The sequence below is a fragment of the Erpetoichthys calabaricus genome, chromosome 3 (assembly GCF_900747795.2).
Source record: "Erpetoichthys calabaricus chromosome 3, fErpCal1.3, whole genome shotgun sequence".
Taxonomy (NCBI): Eukaryota; Metazoa; Chordata; class Cladistia; order Polypteriformes; family Polypteridae; genus Erpetoichthys; species Erpetoichthys calabaricus.
This window is the reverse complement of record NC_041396.2, coordinates 307,628,679-307,650,861: the sequence shown is the minus strand read 5'-3', so window position 1 is coordinate 307,650,861 and position 22,183 is coordinate 307,628,679. Positions and strand designations below refer to the sequence as shown.

Below are 22,183 nucleotides of genomic sequence, written 5' to 3'. Positions count from 1 at the left end.
GGTGACAGACAACCACAGATCACCTCCAAAGACCTGCAAGAACATCTTATTGCAGATGGCGTATCTGTACATCATTCTACAATTCAAACATCTGTATGGCAGGGTGATGAGAAAGAAGCCCTTTCTGCACTCACACCACAGAGTCGCTTGTTGTATGCCAATGCTCATTTAGACAAGCCAGATTCATTTGGGAACAAAGTGCTTTGGACTGATGAGACACAAATGGAGTTATTTGGTCAGAACAAAAAGTGCTTTGCATGGCGGAAGAAGAACACCGCATTCCAAGAGAAACACCTGCTACCTACTGTCAAAGTTGGTGGAGGTTCCATCATGCTGTGTGGTGGGCTGTGTGGCTAGTTCAGGGACTGGGGTCCTTGTTAAAGTCGAGGGTTAGATGAATTCAACCCAATATCAACAAATTCTTCAGGATAATGTTCAAACATCAGTCACAAAGTTGAAGTTACACAGGGGTTGGATATTCCAGCAAGACAATGAGCCAAAACACAGTTGGAAATCTACAAAGGCATTCATGCAGAGGGAGAAGTACAATGTTCTGGAATGGCTGTCACAGTCACCTGACTTGAATATCATCGAAAATCTATGGGATGATTTGAAGCAGGCTGTCCATCAAATTGAACTGAACTGGAGAGATTTTGTATGGAAGAATGGTGAACAAGACCTCCATCCAGAATCAGACACTCATCAGAGGCTATAGGAGGACAGCGTCTAGAGGACAAAAGGAGGCTCAACTATGTATTGATGTCATATCTCTGTTGGGGTGCCCACATTTATGCACCTGTCTAATTTGGTTATGATGCATGTTGCATATTTTCTGTTAATCCAATAAACTTCATGTCACTGCTGAAATCCTACTGTGTCCATAAGGCATGTCAGACATTAAAAGGAAGTTCAGCCAACGAGAAACAAAAATCCAAAGAATTAAGAGGGGGTCCCAAACTGTTTCATATGACTGTATGTAGGTATTGTAAGGCTTTAAAGTTTAAGTTAGAGACTTGCAGATCATCTAATTCATGTTGCCATCAGGGAAAAGTAGTGTTTCATCTCAATGAAGAGGTGTATCAGCGAGAATTTAAAGATTTGTTATTTGGTGAAAGTGAAATCCTGTGAGAGAAAATGTCAAGCCCCATGAGACAAGACTTTATGCAAAGAGATTTGGAAAAGTCCTGCCACATTTAAAACATTTACAACCACACATACGGGTCAATCATTTCTCATTTACATGAATGCTATTGTCAGACACAGTTCTTGCAGGGAGAAAGAAACGATATTCACTCACGGGAAGTTATACATTGTGTTATCATGTTGTAATTCCAAACACAGAATCAAAATTTAATGCGATATTGACGAAAAGGTAAAAGCCAAAAGAGATTGAATATATGGACATAGGTGATATGTCAGAAGTATGTAGATATTGTAAGGCTTTAAAGTTTAAGTCAGAGACTTGTAGATCGTCTAATTCATGTTGCCATCAGGATAAAGTAGTGTTGCCTCCCAATGAAGAGGCGTATCCGCGAGAATGAAAAGATTTGTTGTTCAGTGAAAGTGAAATCCACAAACACTACAGGCAAAATAATCTTTTCGCGTTCGCATCATTCAATGCTCAAAATGTACATTTACACGATTCAGGACCATACGCTATGAGAACCTGTGGTCCCGCAACAATTAAAGCTATGACAAGTTTAATTTCAAAGAAGCCACAATTCAGTCAGGTGTATATTTAGATAGATAGATAGGATAGATAGATAGATAGGATAGATAGGATAGATAGGATAGATAGATAGATAGATAGATAGATAGAAGGATAGATAGGATAGATAGGATAGATAGGATAGATAGGATAGATACTTTATTAATCCCAATGGGAAATTCACATTTACCAGCAGCAGCATACTGATACAATAAATAATATTAAATTAAAGAATGATAATAATGCAGGTGAAAAAAAGACAATAACTTTGTATAATGTTAAATGTTAACGTTTACCCCCCTGGGTGGAATTGAAGAGTCGCATAGTTTGGGGGAGGAACGATCTCCTCAGTCTGTCAGTGGAGCAGGACGGTGACAGCAGTCTGTCGCTGAAGCTGCTCTTCTGTCTGGAGATGATACTATTTAGTGGATGCAGTGATCACGGACAAGCGATAAATGATCAGACGTATTAGAAATTCTACAGCCAATAATGGATACAAATCCATATGTCCAAAAGTATCGCACTTTACACAAACTTTATCCGAAAAACATGGACAAAGAAGTTTTTTTGGATTTCTATATGAATCCGAAAGATCACACTCGCATCCTCTTTAATAAAATCCCTGTGTGCGTCCAGGTGTCCGTGTGTGTGTGTCTTCTGGTGAAGTGTGCATGCGCGGGGCACGGTGCGATGCGCAATATTACTGTCAGAGAAAGTGAGAGGCGTTTTACGAAAATACAAACCAGTATTACTGCGAGAGGAAATTAAAGGTACACAATACAGTGACGCATATTACAGCCACATACAAGCCAGTATTACTGTCAGAGGAGATTAAAGGCTTATTACTGACGCACACGCCTGTATTACCGGCAGAGAAAATTAAAGGTATATTACGGACGTACAAGCCAGCGGACATACAAGACAGTATTACTGTCACAGAAAATTAAAGACACAGAATACACGGCGGCAGCCCACGAAGAACGGTCAGCTCAGCAAGTAAACATCAACAAAAGTAAGGCTGAAAGAAAGAAAAATACGACCAACAAAAAGAATGAGGTCAAGGTCCCTTGCCATTTAATATAGACTGTACCTACTAATGTTTATGCACTACTGTTCTAGCGCCCGTTATTGTAACGGGCTAAATGACTAGTAGTAATATAATAAACTACCATGTGACGAATTGTCAGCGCTAATAGCTTTGAAAGATGGAGATATCAAAGACAGAGTTGATATTCGTGTTTAACAGAAAGCACAGCACAATTCGATGCAAACTGCAGACCTAGGAAATGTCGCGCACAGGGTTGGCGAGCGAAGTGAGCGGGGTGTCAGGGAAAGGGGGGCAGAGCCCCCTAGTGGTAAATTAAAAAAAAAAAAACTTGTAAAATCCACTTCAAGGCTCGCTGTGCTTGGCCCAGTCCGGCCTCTCCAGCCATGTTGTGTGTTCTCTCACATTGGTACAAATCAGGCTGTCTGTAAGAGGATCTGCCGAGAACACTGGAGACCTCACTCCCCTAATGCAAGGGTTCACCAAGTCCAGTCCTGGAGGACCACCGTGGCTGCAGGTTTTCATTCTAACCCTTTTTTTTTTTTTTTTTTTTTTTAAAGTGAGTGTCCTCTTTATGCTGCTAATTAACTTCTGGTGAATTAATTTTAATTGAATTGTTTTTTTAAGGTTTGTTCCTCTGATTTGCTTCATTTCTTTTAGTTAAATTGCACCCAAACAGAAATGAAATTTGAAACTCCCAATTTCACTCCAACCAGTTGCTTAATGAGGTGCCAATTCTTGTTTTTAATTAAACTCATTCTTTAATTTCATGGCTTGTTGCTGCTCTCATGGTGCATTACACATTTCTGAAATTGTTGAACTTCTCTTTTCTAAGAGCAGCCCTGTTAAAATGTTTTGGGGACCTGAGAAGATCGACTTTCCCCGACACCTTCATCATTCTTTATTTTCAGATATTGTGTGATGGACACCAGTTGTTTTGGCTCATTTTGTATCTCCTTATTGTTTGGCTGCTAATTAAAGGAAAAAGAAACAATGAAGGGGTCGGAGACTTCAAGAACAAGTCAATTCAAATGAGTTCAAAAGAAGTTAATTAGCAGCAAAAACAGGTCACTGATTAAGGGTTAGAATGAAAACCTGCAGCCACGGTGGTCCTCCAGGAATGGACTTTGCGACCCCTGCCCTAATGTACCTTTCAAAGTAAACCCGCCAGGTCTACACTCAGCCTTTTTTATTTTAGCTGCCATTCTGTTCTCCCCAAAGCTCCATTCTAGATGGACTCTCTAGCCGTGTGAGGGTCGAGTGCCAGGTTTCGTGTTTGTCGTCTTCTTGTACTTGCCTGCATATTTTATTTGGCTTGATGGAGATGCACTCTGTAATGACGGGTCGTTTCTAAATAAAATCAATCATTTTCTAATTCCTCTGGACGTAAAGCACAGTGCTGACAGAATCTACAAGTCTCAAAAGCCAAACACCAGGGACTCCCCTATGGCAGGTCACAAGGCAAACACTCGTGGGCCTAAAGCGGTCCCAAGGTCTGCACAGCCACCTCCTCGGGGTCTGTTCCATGGGCCTCACAACTGCACACCATCCTCGGTCAGGTCATCAAAGCTCGCGCCGGACGTCTTTGTCATTTACCCAAACATTCAGGACAGGCTCACCTGCAGATCCAGCGTCTCCCACTCCAGCCACTGGCCCACAGCGGTGCTCGTCTCATCTCCACCCGACGTCAGGAGGTATCTGAAATGCAAACAAGAGTGAAAAGTCAGAGAGAGAGTCCAAATGGAATCTGACAAGCTCCCACAACCCCCTACATCAGCATCAGACACCAATGGGGCAGCCATCTTGTGTTCCAATGTTCGAAACGCAGCAACACTAACATGATGACACGTTTGGAAACTTACTAATGGCAAACCTAAACAGAAATGTCTGAACATTTTTCTTCATGCAAAGAGCCACAGACACGTGGAATAAGTTAGCAGGCAGTGTGGTGGAGAGAAGGATTTTAGGGGACTTCAGGTCTCAACTTGGAGGGGGACAGGATGATGGGCTTGTTGGGCTGAATGGCCTGTTCTCATCACAGTTTTTCTAATGTTCTGGGGGGTCCAGCCCAACTCCTGCATCAAGCAGTTCTGGTCACCAACATTCGAATCTCTGCGGTGGGTACATCTGTCTGCCTTTGTGCCCCTTCAGATGAGGGCAGAAGGCTCAAATTACTAGACATCCGCTACCCTTCATGTTCTCCTGATTTGCACATAGCTTGGCACTTCGGAGACTGAGAGGTGAGGCCTAAACAGCTCATCTTAATCTGCCAGAGCGCAGCACAAAAATATCAAAGCGCATCTGTGGCCGACTCACACTGATGCCAATATTCAGCTCCTCGAAGGACTTGAGTCACATTGAGCTGCTTGACCATTGGCAGCAGGCCACTCACTTACGCCAATGACTTGCTTATTCAGGTTGGCGGCATCCGCTCCCCGGACACTGCTACACTATTTCCCCAGCAATACACTATGTCTTGGTGGCACCTGTGCTCCCAAATGTCTCTGCCTTGCTGCTACCCTCAGTCAGTGCGCCAAGACTCACCCCCCGTTGTACTCCTACCCTCATAGGCAGTTCACACTTTCTCCTCCAAAGGACTCCACTGTGCTCATCCCGACTCTACAGAACCCTCACTGTTGTCCCTTTTCGCTGTACTCACTTGCCACGTAAAGCGCCCTTTATTGGGCATCTTATGTAAAGATTGGCAGGTTGGTCAAATCGAAAGCGCTGGCTGTGGCAGGAAAGAAATGATCATGTGCTACCGTCAGCCTACCCAAAGAGTACTGGTGCCTGGCAACTCTTACTTACCGACAAATGACATTTGAAGAAAACAGGAAGTTACCGTTGTCCAGCAACAGGGCAGGCAGCTTTGAATGCCCAAGAAATGGCACAATGCACTCTGCAACGAAAGAGAGAGACGGCATTAGTGGATGAGAAGCCCACCCCCAGCACCCCAGCCCAATGCCTGTAGGGTCCAGCTAGTAGTTCAGACCACTCTGAGTTACAAGGCTTGTTAACAGACTGTGGCCAGTGGGTGACGAGAGATTAACATGGTGAGGATTACCATAAGCCAGTTGTTTCTCCTTAAAAACAGTATTCAGGTGAGCTCATTCTGAAGCACCAGAAGGCGTCCATTATGTTGACTCCCCCCTCTATCACTTGTCACCTCTTCATCCCAGTCCCCTTAACTTGAATGAATCGACTCCATCAGCCTCTCCTGATTACCGAACCCTGGAGCTGTGGCATCAGTCCAGTCGCCCACCTCTGGGCATTGTGCCTGCTGCTGACAATAGAACAATCTGGACGAGGCCTGGCCACTCAACCAAACAAAGCGCACCAGTGCTGTCCACTTAACTCTTCCAAAAGAACATCACGTCGAGTTTTGAAGGTCCCTAAAGTGCTACGGTCTATCAAACGACGTGGTCCCTTATTCCAGGTGTCTGTGAATCTCTGTGGGGCACACTAATGCTCACGAGTATAACATGTGACAAACACAGAAAGGGCAAACATGTCACACGTTTCAATTGTTAAGATTCGTCGACTACAAGTTAACAGTCAGTCTAGTGAATGGTCCAATTCTGGAAGTGTACTCGGACCCCGCAGTTACAGCAAGTCCAACGTCTCATGTAAGAAACACAAGAAGAACAAGAACAAGAAGGACACACAAATAGGAGATTGACGTCAAACGGACCAGTCACACAGGGAGTTTAACGTTTGGACTGGGGGGTCTCAAAAATATTGACAAGTATCGGTTTTAACATTTTAATAAATGTGACTAATTTAATACTCCTCACTTTCTCAATCCCACGTCACCTCAAAGCCCAGAGCGTTGAGAGGTGGTGAGAGTGTGGCACCAAGATGAGCAAAAATGTCAGGAGAAGGTCCAAAGACATTAAACTTCTCTAAAAAGTAAAACCACAAAGAGCCACAGAGAGTTCAGGAAGAAATAAGAGATTCGTGAGAACAAGTCCACTGAACTCAACAGACAAGGCTCATCAGCGTTCACACGAAGACTAAATGATCTTCTGGCCTCTTCCAAGGTTTCACAGATTTAAAAAAAAGGACAGTCCTAGTTTTACTTTCTTACACAGGGAAACTACTGGAATCCTCCAAAGATTCCATTTCGAGATGTTGATGAATCTCCATGTTTTAGACCTCCCCGAGTCGGAAAACACCATTTTTGGAATTCTGTGTCTAAAGACGATAGCTTGAGCTCGCTTCCACTTGGGGCAACCAAATTTTGCATGCAAGTATTAAAGGTACAAACACGTAGATTTCTATCAACTTCTGAGCTATTCCTGCTAACTGGAAGTGGCACTATACCTTTTATTCTTGCAGCTGCAGAGTCCAATTTATTCCACTTTACTTTTCTAATAATTGTTCAGTTTATTATTGATTTGATTTGTTGTTAATGGTTCTTTAAATGTCCATAATATAAAAAAATAATCCTTGTCTTGTGGTTTACTCCTCAAATATCCATCCCCATATCGCAGTATATGAGAAAGTTGAGGGGACAGCATTGATTTTGTATTACACACATGTATGTGTTCTCCATTTGTATTAATTGATTGACTTAATTGTTACATTTCAACACTCTATATTGTTGTATATTTATTCCCTGTAGTCTCAAATTATTATTTTTTTAAATTTAATATTTTTCCTTTTTTCAAAATAATGTCTTTACTTTTGCCATGTTCACGTATGTTTAAACTACTGGAGTTTGAACACCGTACTCCTTATTTGTTTGCTCATTTGAACGGATTTCTCTCATAATTTTGGCCTTTTTCAAAGTCTATGACTTTATAAATTGCTAGTTCTGTTAAATCCCTGCTTATATTCATTTTCCATGATACGTACCTATTCTTTAGTGTGTATTATGAATGCTCTTCCAGTTCACCATGACTAGAGCTGCAGCCCCGTTTCCACCCTGGTGTTAATATGGCAATTTCAGCGGCTTTCTAAATCCTACACTGAAATCGGCCCAAGACTACAGCGCCCCACTTGATGTTACACTGACAGAAGGTTTTCACAGCACCAAAAAGCCTCCGTGAGCAGCCACTCATTCAGGGAGTGGATGTGGAGGTGTTGAAGCAAAAAATACGCACTTTGAATAAAGGCTGTAGGAGTCGGAGGATAGGCAAACAGAGTAATTAGCTTTATTGCAATAAACAATAAGACGGACTCAACCCAATTAGGCCAAACTGAGCTGAGCCCCGAACAGGCCAAAAAAAAATCACAGTTTCTATAATCATTTCTTATCCTCTTGACCTCACTTGTAACAATGCCTCTGCTGTCCAATATTGTTCTCAGTTTCTCTCTTACTTTCTTTCCTTGCTTCCCTAATTTCCTAACCGTCCTTCAAACAACAGGTGTTCCCCCCTGTTCCCCCTTCTCTGTCCTCGGACAGTTTCTGTACGTCATTCTCTGTCTTTCCGAGTTACTCAATATTTGTGGTTTTGCCCTGAGCTTTAACTAAAAAACAAAATATGACATACGCCTTTATTTAACTATTTACTTAACATACCTACAGTGGGGCAAAAAAGTATTTAGTCAGCCACCAATTGTGCAAGTTCTCCCACTTAAAAAGATGAGAGAGGCCTGTAATTTTCATCATAGGTAGACCTCAACTATGAGAGACAAAATGAGAAAAATAATCCAGAAAATCACATTGTCTGATTTGTGAAGAATTTGTTTGCAAATTATGGTGGAAAATAAGTATTTGGTCAATAACAAACAAGCAAGATTTCTGGCTCTCACAGACCTGTAACTTCTTCTGTAAGAGGCTCCTCTGTCCTCCACCCGTTACCTGTATTAATGGCACCTGTTTGAACTCGTTATCAATATAAAAGACACCTGTCCACAACCTCAAACAGTCACACTCCAAACTCCACTATGGCCAAGACCAAAGAGCTGTCAAAGGACACCAGAAACAAAATTGTAGACCTGCACCAGGCTGGGAAGACTGAATCTGCAATAGGTAAGCAGCTTGGTGTGAAGAAATCAACTGTGGGAGCAATTATTAGAAAATGGAAGACATACAAGACCACTGATAATCTCCCTCGATCTGGGGCTCCACGCAAGATCTCACCCCCGTGGGGTCAAAATGATCACAAGAATGGTGAGCAAAAATCCCAGAACCACACGGGGGGACCTAGTGAATGACCTGCAGAGAGCTGGGACCAAAGTAACAAAGACTACCATCAGTAACACACTACGCCGCCAGGGACTCAAATCCTGCAGTGCCAGACGTGTCCCCCTGCTTAAGCCAGTACATGTGCAGGCCCGTCTGAAGTTTGCTAGAGAGCATTTGGATGATCCAGAAGAGGACTGGGAGAATGTCTTATGGTCAGATGAAACCAAAATAGAACGTCGTGTTTGGAGGAGAAAGAATGCGGAGTTGCATCCAAAGAACACCATACCTACTGTAAAGCATGGGGGTGGAAATATCATGCTTTGGGGCTGTTTTTCTGCAAAGGGACCAGGACGACTGATCTGTGTAAAGGAAAGAATGAATGGGGCCATGTATCGTCAGATTTTCAGTGAAAACCTCCTTCCATCAGCAAGGGCATTGAAGATTAAACATGGCTGGGTCTTTTAGCATGACAATGATCCCAAACACACCGCCCGGGTAACGAAGGAGTGGCTTTGTAAGAAGCATTTCAAGGTCCTGGAGTGGCCTAGCCAGTCTCCACATCTCAACCCCATAGAAAATCTTTGGAGGGAGTTGGAAAGTCCGTGATGCCCAGCGACAGCCACAACACATCACTGCTCTAGAGGAGATCTGCATGAAGGAATGGGCCAAAATACCAGCAACAGTGTGTGAAAACCTTGTGAAGACTTACAGAAAACGTTTGACCAACAAAGGGTATATAACAAAGTATTGAGATGATCTTTTGTTATTGACCAAATACTTATTTTCCACCATAAATTGCAAATAAATTCTTCAAAAATCAGACAATGTGATTTTCTGGATTTTTTTTTCTCATTTTGTCTCTCATAGTTGAGGTCTACCTATGATGAAAATTACAGGCCTCTCTCGTCTTTTTAAGTGGGAGAACTTGCACAATTGGTGGCTGACTAAATACTTTTTTGCCCCACTATAATTCACACTAAGTTTTAATGCTTACAATAGCTCCTACTAGATTAATATGTATTTGTGCTAAGACGTGATATTTTATTTTTCTATAGCGGTGATGCACATTAATGACAGGTTGGACTGGTCTCGTAACACAGGCGAACTACAGAAGAAAGAGCAGAGCAGGCTCGTCACCCTTAGGAGGCGGCGTTACTTGAATGTGACAAGTGACATCCTTCACATCTTCTACAAGTCTGTGATGGCCCGTGTGGTGTGCTGAGCGGGTCACATCACTTCAAGAGGGGACCACCGCATCAACAAACTAACGACAAGGGCAGGCTCAGTTATGGGACACACTCTGGACCAGCCCTCCCCAGAGGTAGCAGAGGGGGAGATGACATTATGACGAATGCTGCCCATCCTCTCTGCGACTGTCACTCAGCAGATGTGCGTCAAGAAACACGACTGGGACCCCTGAATACCAACAGCACTAGGGCTGTAGAGAGCCTCACTGGGACTGTCGGAAGGTTTCTCTCTTTTTAGTCATTTTGGTGTGTGTTCTGACCAAAGTCTGTGTGTGTGTATATATACTCTATGTATTTATCTTTCTACCTATTTCTGTATTCATTTATTTAACCCTTAAACCACCAGAAGCAGCAAGTGTCAGTTCCCAATGCAATTTGCCAGCATGCCGGAGCTGATCAGTCCGTGCCGTACATCTGTTGAGCTGCCAGCTCTCGTGACCACTGGTGCCCCCTAGTGGATCAGCATCATTGGGATTCAGCCGCTGCACTAGACGAGCCTGCCAGTGTCAGCGTTGGCCTCTTTGTGCAGCCAGTTCAAGTGTAGTTGGATTTACTGAATTTCATTAATGGCGTCAGTTTGACATCCGTGGCAGAGCGACGGGCGCTCAGCAGGCTCCTGTTAATTACTGAGAATTCACTGCATCCACTGAACAGGATCATCTCCAGACAGAAGAGCAGCTTCAGCAACAGACTGCTGTCACCGTCCTGCTCACTGACAGACTGAGGAGATCGTTCCTCCCCCAAACTATGCGACTCTTCAACTCCACCCATGGGGGGTAAACGTTAACATTATACAAAGTTATTGTCTGTTATACCTGCATTTTTATTACTCTTTAATTTAATTTTGTTTTTGTATCAGTATGCTGCTGCTGGAGTATGGGAATTTCCCCTTGGGATTAATAAAGTATCTATCTATCTAGTTGCACCTTGTACTGTACATATCATAATAGAATGTTCCAGTAGTTTTTTTTGAATAGTTTTTACAGTTCATTGGCAGGGTGTAAAATGATCAGTGTTGCAGTAATCATTACTTGTTCCATTAAAATTTCACTTTTTCTTGGTGAATTGGGGCGGCGCTGCTGCCTCGCAGTTAGGAGACCTGTCTGGGTTCGCTTTCCGGGTCCTCCCTGTGTGGAGTTTGCATGTTCTCCCCGTGTCTGCATGGGTTTCCTCCCACAGGCCAAAGACATGCAAGTTAAGTGCACTGGCGGTCCTAAATTGTCCCTAGTGTGTGCTTGGTGTGTATGTGTGTGTGTGCCCTGCTGTGGGCTGGCACCCTGCCCGGGGTTTGTTTCCTGCCTTGCGCCCTGTGTTGGCTGGAATTGGCTCCAGCAGACCCCCCGTAACCCTGTAATTAGGATATAGCAGGTTGGATAATGGATGGATGGATGAATTGTGACGTTTCCTTAAAAAGTGCAGCAAAAAAGGATTTGACGTCCAGGGAGTGCATTAACCTCCAAGTATGTGGCAGTTTAAGGGTTAAAGAGCTTCTGTAAAAAGCAAAATGTCCCCCTGTTGACAAGTCAAGTCGACTGAAGTCTGTGACACAAAGAAATTCAACCCCTGCTTTGTATTTTAGTAATTCTATTAGCTGTTCAACTACCTGACTAATATGCAGTCACACTGAATGTTAAAGGGGGCAGCACGGTGGCGCAGTGGGTAGCGCTGCTGCCTCACAGTTAGGTTCGCTTCCCGGGTCCTCCCTGAGTGGAGTTTGCATGTTCTCCCCCGTGTCTGCGTGGGTTTCCTCCCCACAGTCCAAAGACATGCAGGTTAGGTGCATTAGTGGTCCTAAATTGGCCTTAGTGTGTGCTTGGTGTGTGTGTCCTGTGGTGGGTTGGCACCCTGCCCGGGATTGGTTCCTGCCTTGCGCCCTGTGTTGGCTAGGATTGGCTCCAGCAGACCCCTGCAACCCTGTGTTTGGATTCAGTGGGTTGGAAAATGGATGGATGGATGAATGTTAAAGGTGTTGGTACTGTTCATAAAATCTCTGTATTGTGTGTTTAGTGCCTTTTAATGCAACCATAGCGTCTTTGTGGACCTGGAGAAAGCACATGACAGGGTGACTCAAGAGGAGCTGTGGTATTGTATGAGGAAGTTGGGAGTGGCAGAGAAGTACAGAAGAGTGGTACAGGATATGTACGAGGGAAGTGTGACTGTGGTGAGGTCTGCGGTGGGAGTGACGGAAGTGGGATTACATCAGGGATCGGCTCTGAGCCCTTTCTTATTTGCAATGGTGATGGACAGACGAGATTAGACAGGAGTCCCCGTGGACTATGATGTTTGCTGGTGACATTGTGATCTGTAATGAGAGTAGGGAGCAGGTTGAGGAGACCCTGGAGAGGTGGAGATATGAGAGGAGAGGAATGAAGGTCAGTAGGACCACCAAGACAGAATACATGTGTGTGAATGAGAAGGAGGTCAGTGGAATGGTGAGGATGAGGGAGTAGAGTTGGTGAAGGTGGAGGAGTTTAAATACTTGGGATCAACAGTACAGAGTAACGGGGATTGTGGAAGAGAAGTCAAGAAGAGAGGGCAGGAAGAGTGGAGTGGGTGGAGAAGAGTGTCAGGAGTGATTTGTGACAGACGGGTATCAGCAAGAGTGAAAGGGAAGGTCTACAGGACGGTAGTGAGACCAGCTATGTTATATGGGCTGGAGATGGTGGCACAGGAGACAAAGCTGGAGGTGGCAGAGTTAAAGATGCTAGATTTGCATTGGGTGTGACGAGGATGGACAGGATTAGAAGTGAGGACATTAGAGGGTCAGCTCAAGTTGGACGGTTGGGAGACAAAGTCAGAGAGGCGAGATTGTGTTGGTTTGGACATGTGCAGAGGAGAGATGAGGGGTATATTGGGAGAAGGATGCTAAGGATAGAGCTGCCAGGGAAGAGGAGAAGAGGAGGTTTATGGATGTGGTGAGAGAGGACATGAAGGTGACGGGTGTAACAGAACAAGATGATGAGGAGAGGAAGATATGGAAGAAGATGATCCGCTGTGACGAGCCCTAATGGGAGCAGCCAAAAGAAGAAGATTGTTCACATGAATACTGGAGGTACTCTTACCAAAGAGCCAGTGAATGAGACTCTGCCGTTATATCAAACAACATGTCACTGGTACTGGTATTATGGAAAATAAAAAGCTAATATATTCTTGTATTAACATAAGTAGATATGAAAATTTCTAAGCATTAAACTTAGGGTAAGCATTAACACACATTAGGTATGCCAAGCAAATAGTTAAATAAAGGCACATGCCATATTTCTTTTTTAATTAAAGCTTAGCTGAAACCACCAATATCTTATCAGCCTGAAGGACAGAGAAGAGGGAGAATGATAGATAGAGACCGTCGGAGATCGGAGAGGGGGGACACCTGTAAGTTGAAAGCTGGCTAGAAAATAAGCAAAGCAAAGGGTGAAGATGAATAGCAAAACATGGAGAATGTTGGTGGTTTCCATAAAAACTTGAAAGAGGCCAGCTGGAGAAAGGAGCGAATCAGCCGTCTTGAGTGAGGTCAGGATGATAAGAAACGATTATTGAAACTTGTGGCTCGTTTGGGGCTCCGCTCAGTTTGACTTAATTGTGTTGAGTGCGCGTTATTGATCATTGCAATAAAGCTAATTACTCTGTTTGCCTATCCTCCGACTCCTTGAGCCTTCTTTCAAGCGGAGAATCTTTGGCATATTTTATGCTTCCACACTATCAAATACAAGAGTTCTGGAACGGGGACACCCCTAGTCGTGCTTTGGACCCCACAAAACAGATCAAATGAGAGCTCACCTTAACAACTTGTGTAAATGGCGTCTAACGAGTTGAGCAGCTCTGCTGAAAGGACTGACATGCAAGTCAAATTTCCAGAGGTATCCGATTACGGAAACAATGAGAAGTTTAAACTTGTAAAGTGTTGTGTTTGAAGGGTGTGATGTTAACAGGTTAAAACATTTAGTTGTAGTCAAACGCATTTAGACGGGGTCTGCACCTTTACCTGCAGGTGACGTTTACCGTGTGCCGTTCATTGTTGAGTTGCGGGACATCGACGCTCACTCAATTTTTTTACCCCGCGCTGCAAAGTTTGTTGCCAGAGTGCGCTGCTACCTTCTTTTATTATGTATGATTTTAAATGATATATTTCAGCACATTTACTAACTAATTGTATAGCGCGATAACATTTCAGTGCCCACATGCATGAACAGCAGGGCTGCACCTCTGTGCGCTCGTAAACGTCTACCGGTGCTTCAGCACGTCAAGGATCACTCACAGCCCACCAAAAACACACCAAGGCCTCACAGAAGGAAGAGCACAGCGACACCAGAAAATTTGGAAGCTGCAAAGAAATCATAGTTTACTCAGCCAAAGACACAATATGTGTGTGCAGTTTGTATTAATGCAAAGCCTTTAGGTGTGCTGGTGCTCAGCTGGTGGGTTACTTTTCTGAACAACTAGAGACCATCTAAACTTAATGTTTCTTTTAATAGTTACAGTCATATGAAAAAGTTTGGAACCCCCTCTCAGCCTGCATAATAATTGACTCTCCTTTCAACAATAAAGATAACAGTGGTCTGTCGCTCATTTCCTAGGAGTACTGCGGTGTTTTCTGAACAAAGATTTTTAGTGACGCAGTATTTAGTTGTATGAAATGAAATCAAATGTGAAAAACTGGCTGTGCACAAATGTGGGTCCCCTTGTCATTGTGCTGATTTGAATGCCTGTCACTGCTCAATGCTGATTGGTTGATGAGTTCATTACGCCTTGAACTTCATAGACCGGTGTGTCCCATCACGAGATATAAAGGTATTCAAGGTGGTCAATCGCAAGTTGTGCTTCCTTCCCTTTGACTCTCCTCTGAAAAGTGACAGCATGGGATCCTCAAAGCAACTCTCCAAAGATCTGAAAACAAAGATTGTTGAGTCTCCTGGTTTAGGGGAAGGCTACAAAAAGCCATCTCAGAGGTTTCAACTGTCAGTTTCTGTAACTGTAAGGAATGGAATCAGGAAATGGAAGGCCACAGGCACAGTGGCTGTTAAACCAGCAGGTCTGGCAGGCCAAGAAAAACACAGGAGCGGCATATGAACAGGATTGTGAGAATGGTGACAGACAACCCACAGATCACCTCCAAAGACCTGCAACATCATCTGGCTGCAGATGGTGTATCTGTACATCGTTCTACAATTCAGCACATCTGTATGGCAGGGTGATGAGAAAGAAGCCCTTTCTGCACTCACGTCACAAACAGAGTCGCTTGTTGTATGCCAATGCTCGTTTAGACAAGTCAGATTCATTTTGGGACAAAGTGCTTTGGACTGATGAGACACAAATGGAGTTATTTGGTCAGAACAAAAAGTGCTTTGCATGGCGGAAGAAGAACACCGCATTCCAAGAAACACACCTGCTACCTCCTGTCAAATTTGGTGGAGGTTCCATCATGCTGTGTGGTGGGCTGTGTGGCCAGTTCAGGGACTGGGGCCCTTGTTAAAGTCGAGGGTCGCATGAATTCAACCCAGTATCAACCAATTCTTCAGGATAATGTTCAACCATCAGTCACAAAGTTGAAGTTACGCAGGGGTAGGATATTCCAACAAGACAATGACCCAAAACACAGTTGGAAATCTACAAAGGCATTCATGCAGAGGGAGAAGTACAATGTTCTGGAATGGCCATCACAGTCCTCTGACTTGAATATCATTGAAAATCTATGGGATGATCTGAAGCAGGCTGTCCATCAAATTGAACTGAAGTGGAGAGATTTTGTATGAAGAATGGTGAACAAGACCTCCATCCAGAATCAGACACTCATCAGAGGCTATAGGAGGACAGCGTCTAGAGGCTGTTAGATTTGCAAAAGGAGGCTCAACTAAGTATTGATGTCATATCTCTGTTGGGGTGCCCACATTTATGCACCTGTCTAATTTGGTTATGATGCATATTGCATATTTTCTGTTAATCCAATAAACTTCATGTCACTGCTGAAATCCTACTGTGTCAATAAGGCATATCAGATATTAAAAGGAAGTTCAGCCAATGAGAAACAAAAATCCAAAGAATTAAGAGGGGGTCCCAAACTGTTTCATATGACTGTATATATTATATCATTTACAAAAGATTGCACTACTTATTCAATTAACATTTAAGGACGTGAGTCACATTTCATTGAGCTACCTCGCCGACAGCATTCATTCTCATCAATAGAAAACAAATAAAAAAATAAAAACCGTGGAGGGTCTTTACATGTCACTGTTTACAGAATTTTAACTTCTTACCTTTGACAAACTACCTCCCGTTTTAGCATTTAATGACTAAACGTTCTAGGATTTGTTTTCCTCAAAGTTAAGACAGGAATGCACAGAGAATTGTAATCAGTTTAGTAAGGTTTGGTTTATGGAGTTACATTCTCTACTATACTGGGTGGGGGGGGGGGTTCTTAAACTTTATTTATCCTCATGAGGTCCATGCGGACTGTCAGATCGGGGGGGGGGGGGGCAGGGGATTGGGGTCCACCAAACTTATGGTGGTCAGATGCTTCAACAAGCTGCAGCCCAAGAAGAACAAGAAACCCTGCAAACCTCACGCACCTCATTCATTCCCACTACACAGGACAGCGAGGGACAAGCCTACAGCAACTCATTCGGAGTTACAACCCACAGGTTAAGAAACTCTAATATGGGGTACTGAAAATGGAACTGAACTGCGACACTTTTCTTAGAATCGCAGCAAATTTTGGGATCGCGACCACCCTAATCTGCACAAATGTAAAACATGGAGAGACAGATTTGGACAACAAAAGCACCAGGAATGTGTCACATTTGAAACGATTTGACTCAATCGATTAATATTACTGCGCAGTACATTTTTAACCAGCTCAATAGGACGTCAAGGGCCTTCAAAACTTGGCTTGGTGTTATTTTGGAAGAATTCAGTGGATGAGCTTTGCGGAGCTCAATGGACAGTTCTCAGATCTAGATTGTTCTAAATGTTCTAATGATGTAAATATCAAATTGTTCAATTGCAAATACTCCAGGTACTAAAAAATGTTAGGTTTGAATACACAATGGATGGTCTTTCCAGACAGTGTTCAGAAGGCTATGAGAATGTCAGGTTATATAGCACCTTGACGTGTGCAGTACAAGTCACAGAAGCTTTATAACACACTGGTGAGGCCTCATCTGGAGTCCTGTGGTCAGTTTATGACTCCATAAAGACACAGCAGCACTGGAGGAAGTCCAGAGAAGAGCAATGAGGCTGATTGCAGGACTTGGACAGCAGACAGGCTTTGGGCAGATTTGTGGACGACGAAATTGAATGCCAGTAAATGTAAAGAGTTACACATAGGAAGTAAAAATGTGAGGTTTGAATACACAATGGGGGTCTGAAAATCGACAGTCCACCTTATGAGAAGCACTTAGGAGTCGTGGTGGACTCTAAGCTATCAACTTCCCAACAGTGTTCAGAAGCCATTAAGAAGGCTAACAGAATGTCAGGTTATATAGCGCCTTGATGTGTGGAGTACAAGTCACAGGAGGTTCCGCTCAAGCTTTATAACACACTAGTGAGGCCTCATCTGGAGTCCTGTGTGCAGTTTGGGTCTCCAGGATACAAAAAGGACATAGCAGCACTAGAAAATGTCCAGAGAAGAGCGACTGGGCTGATTCAGGGCTACAGGGGATGAGTTAGGAGGAAAGATTAAAAGAGCTGAGCCTAACACTTGCATTAGGTTTGGGTCTTGTTAGGTTTTAATTCGCAATTGGAGGACTGAAAATCAAAAGCCCACCTTATGAGAAGGATTTAGAAGTCATAGTGGACTCAACATGACCAACTGCCAGTCAGTGCTCAGAAGCCATTAAGAAGGCTAACAGAATGTCAGGTTATATAGTGCCTTGATGTGTGGAGTACAAGTCACAGGAGCTTTATAACACACTGGTGAGGCCTCATCTGGAGTCCTGTGGTCAGTTTATGACTCCATAAAGACACAGCAGCACTGGAGGAAGTCCAGAGAAGAGCGACGAGGCTGATTAAGGGGCTACAGGGGGTGAATTATGAAGATTAGAAGAGCTGAGCTTTTACAGTGATGAAGAGGAGACATTATGGAAGTGTTTAAAATTATGAAGGGAATTAGTCCAGTGGGGCGGCACAGTGGGTAGCGCTGCTGCCTCGCAGTTAGGAGACCCGGGTTCGCTTCCCTGCGTGGAGTCTGCATGTTCTCCCTGTGTCTGCGTAGGTTTCCTCCCACAGTCCAAAGACATGCAGGTTAGGTGCACTGGAGATTCTAAATTGTCCCTAGTGTGTGTGCTTGGTGTGTGGGTATGTGTGCCCTGCAGTGGGCTGGCGCCCTGCCCGGGGTTTGTTTCCTGCCTTGCGCTCTGTGTTGGCTGGGATTGGCTCCAGCAGACCCCCCCCCCCCCCCCATGACCCTGTGGTTAGGATATAGCGGGTTGGAGAATGGATGGATTAGTCCAGTAGATCGAGACGGTGACTTTAAAATGAGTTCATAAAGAATAAAGGGACACAGTTGGACACTTGTGAAGGGTGAATTTCGCACAAACATTACGAAGTTTTTCTTTACACAAAAACACTTGGAATAAGCGACCGAGTAGTGTGGTAGACAGTAAGACTTTGGGGACTTTCAAAACTTGACTTGATGTTATTTTGGAAGAAGTAAGTGGAGAGTGTTGTCGTCCAGAGTGTTCCAATGTTCTAAAAATCCCTAAGAGATTCTCCAACAAACCAGACTTTAAAAGCATGTAGTGAGAAAAACAGTTTTCAAGAATATGTTTAAATAAAACTAGCCAACGCCCGCCGTACCATACGGCGGTGTACGAATAGGAATGGAAAACGGTGAGAAAGGAATTCAGAAATCAAGAAGAAATACTTCTTGAAAGACGCAGTGTGCATGTAGAATTTCCGGCCAAGCAGGATTACATGTGAAAGTGATAAAGAAATCAGGCTTTCTGAATTTACGTACTATGGCCACGGCATCCTGATAGTTTTGTTGCATGTACGAGGGCAATCCCAAAAGTAAGGTCTCCAAAGCGGTGGGGACGTAGAGAAACTGTTCGTTCGGCTGTTGGCCTCACTGTTGTGATTGGTGCTTCCTCCACTCCCAAACAAGCATGTGCGGCTTTGCTGGGATGCTCAGTCTTGGCTTGGCAGCCCTTGAAAATGGAGCTCCCATTGAACGCTACCGCCAAGTGCGAAGTTCGCGCAGTTATTCGATTTTTGAACGCAATAGTCGTTAAACCGGTTGAAATTCATAGCCAATTGATGGAAGTGTATGGACAGTCGTGCATGGATGTCAAAAACGTTCACAAGTGGTGTAGAGAGTTAACAGCCGGTCGTACTGAAATTCACGACGAACAAAGGAGCAGGAGACCGTCAATTTCCGACGAGGCAGTCGCGAAGGTTGAGGAAAACATGCGTAAAGATCGGCGGATTACTCAGGATGCTCTCTGCATTTTGGTTCCTGAGGTTTCCCGAAGCACCATCCACAGGATTTTAATAGGAAAAGCTGCAATATCAGAAGGTGTGCACAAGATGGGTACCACGTATGCCGACAGAAGACCACAAACGGCAACGAGTTGATTCTTCCCGTGAATTTCTTTGCCGCTATGCAAATGAAAAGGACAACTTCTTGGACTCGATTGGCACGGGTGACGAAACCTGGGTGTTCCACTTTACACCTGAGACCAAACAACAATCAAGCGAGTGGCGGCATCCCTCTTCGCCGAAGCCGTGAAAACTCAAACAAACACAGTCTGCTGGTAAAGTCATGGCAAATGTGTTTTGGGACCGGAAGGGGGTGTTGTTGGTCGACTTTAAGCCTGCTGGGACCACAATAAAACGCTGACAGGTACTGTGAAACACTGAAAAAACTCAGAAGGGCAATTCAGAACCAGAGAAGAGGGATGTTGCGCAAAGGCGTAAGCATTCTCCACGACAACGCTCGTCCACACGTCGCCCGTCAAACCGTTGATCTCCTGCAAAACTTTGGTTGGAACTCATCACCCACCCACCCTATAGTCCGGACGTGGCACCCAGTGACTACCACCTGTTCCCTACATTGAAAGAACATTTGTCCGGAAGGCGATTCTGCTCTGACGAAGAGGTGAAAGATGAAGTTCAACGCTTCCTGAAGGACATGGCAGTGAGCTGGTATGACATGGGCATTCTAAAACTACCACAGCATCAACAAAAATGCATCGACTGAAATGGCGATTATGTAGAAAAATAAATAATTCCTTAACCTTTAAAATGTAAATATTATAGAAAATAAACGGTTGTTTGTATTTCTAAAAAAAAAAATAGGAGACCTTACTTTTGGGATTGCCCTCGTATCTTGGACTTTCTGGAAATGTGGACGGTAATCTGATCATTCTGCCTACACGTTCGTTATTTTCAGCGTTTGCTTGCAGTGCGTCTGATAGTCCTTTGTATAGTTCCACGCGCAGATCTTGTTGATGTTATCGGAGATAGTTGAGACGCGCGCCCCCTCTGTTTTAACATACGCATCTATGACGTACATACGTAATAGTTTGTCGCTGGAGTGCAAAATCCTAAATGTATTCCTCATTGCTAATCTGTACGTGTAAAATTGGCATTGAGTAAGCCTTATTCGCTTGGTGGTTCTTTTATCGGGAACATGTTGTAAATCTTTGTGCCAGCCAATGTCTCCGTAAGGGAATAAAAGTGGGTACACCATAGGATCGCAATTCATATTGAGCGTGGAAATCTGTTTACAGGAGTTGCCAATGGGATAGATGCAAATGTTCCTTTCAGCAGGCAGTTCGCCATCTTCTCCGACGAAAATCACTGCAACATTGGTGTGACATGTTGGGGCATTGTATCGTCGTAAATCCTGCCCAGGGTTTTCCTTGAAACCCATTCGTGCAGATGTGGTTGGATTGGACTGAGCGATTTCATGCATGTGTTTGTATGATTTAGCGAAGGGGTTGATGGTTCTGAGCATGGAATCTAGCTGGAGAAGTACATTTTCGCTGCATGCAGAGTTTGCTTTATTTTGTAAGTGTGTGTGGGTGTGTTTGTGTGTGTCCTGCGGTGGGTTGGCACCCTGCTTGGGATTGGTTCCCTGCCTTGTGCCCTGTGTTGGCTGGGATTGGCTCCAGCAGACCCCCGTGACCCTGTGTTCGGATTCAGCGGGTTGGAAAATGGATGGATGGACTTCAGTAGCGTGCGCTGTGTCACAAACATACAACTGTCCATATCCTGGAGAGGTAGAAGTGTTAGTGTATAGTGAAGAGATTTGGTGATCAATCTGCCCGTGTATTTTAAAACACTATGGTCCGCGTCCAGGAGGTTGTGTTATCTGTGCACCCATGGAAGCTAACGCTAGAGAAGAGTTGTATTCTCGAATGTGTTCACGATCATTTTTACCTTCTGATGTTTGCTGTGTAAGAAGCTGTTGTAAAGACACAGGTGGCTCCCGCAAAGATGGTAAAGCTACTTCACCGTTGTGGCAGCACCTCGAGTACTTGTTGGATGGATTACGCTCAGCAGGCCAGTATAGTGCATGACATGGAAGACGACGAATAGGAATTGAGAAATGCCGTGTCGGCTGCGTGTGGGCGGGACCGGTTTTGAAGTGGAAGCAGAACAAACCAGAAGAGAAATATATAGAAGAGATTATCCTGAATTATCTTGGAATTCATCATTTCAGCAGTACAGATATAACAATGTTTGAATTTTAAATGTTGATTTTAAGCAGGAATGTTTCAGTTACCGGTGAGTAAATGTCAGAGAATAAAAATTTAAATGTGCACATGGCAAGATAACAACATTGTCTTCATAAACCGCCTACTGAAATCCCACCAAGACTCTGAACCCTATCGTCACAGGTGGCGCAGTGGGAGGGCTGCTGCTTTGCAGTAAGGAGACTGTGGGTTCGCTTCCCGGGTCCTCCCTGTGTGGAGAGCGCTTTGAGTAGTGAGAAAATTATTAAGAATTATTATTATTAGAACCCTAACTACAAAGAGGACTATTTCATTTATGTGAGGTAGAATACCCAGAGGGGACTGAGTGGTCTCGTGGCCTCTGAACCCCTGCAG

At 44.0% G+C, this 22,183-nt stretch overlaps 1 protein-coding gene across 1 annotated transcript in view; it reads right to left on the bottom strand.

Annotated features, from left to right (window-relative positions):
- The window catches only part of mars1 (methionyl-tRNA synthetase 1), a 45,511-nt gene that overhangs the window by 19,733 nt on the left and 3,595 nt on the right, over positions 1-22,183 (bottom strand). The window contains 2 exon segments of the mRNA XM_028792544.2: positions 4,373-4,451; positions 5,562-5,652. Coding sequence (XP_028648377.2) covers positions 4,373-4,451; positions 5,562-5,652 — 170 coding nt within the window.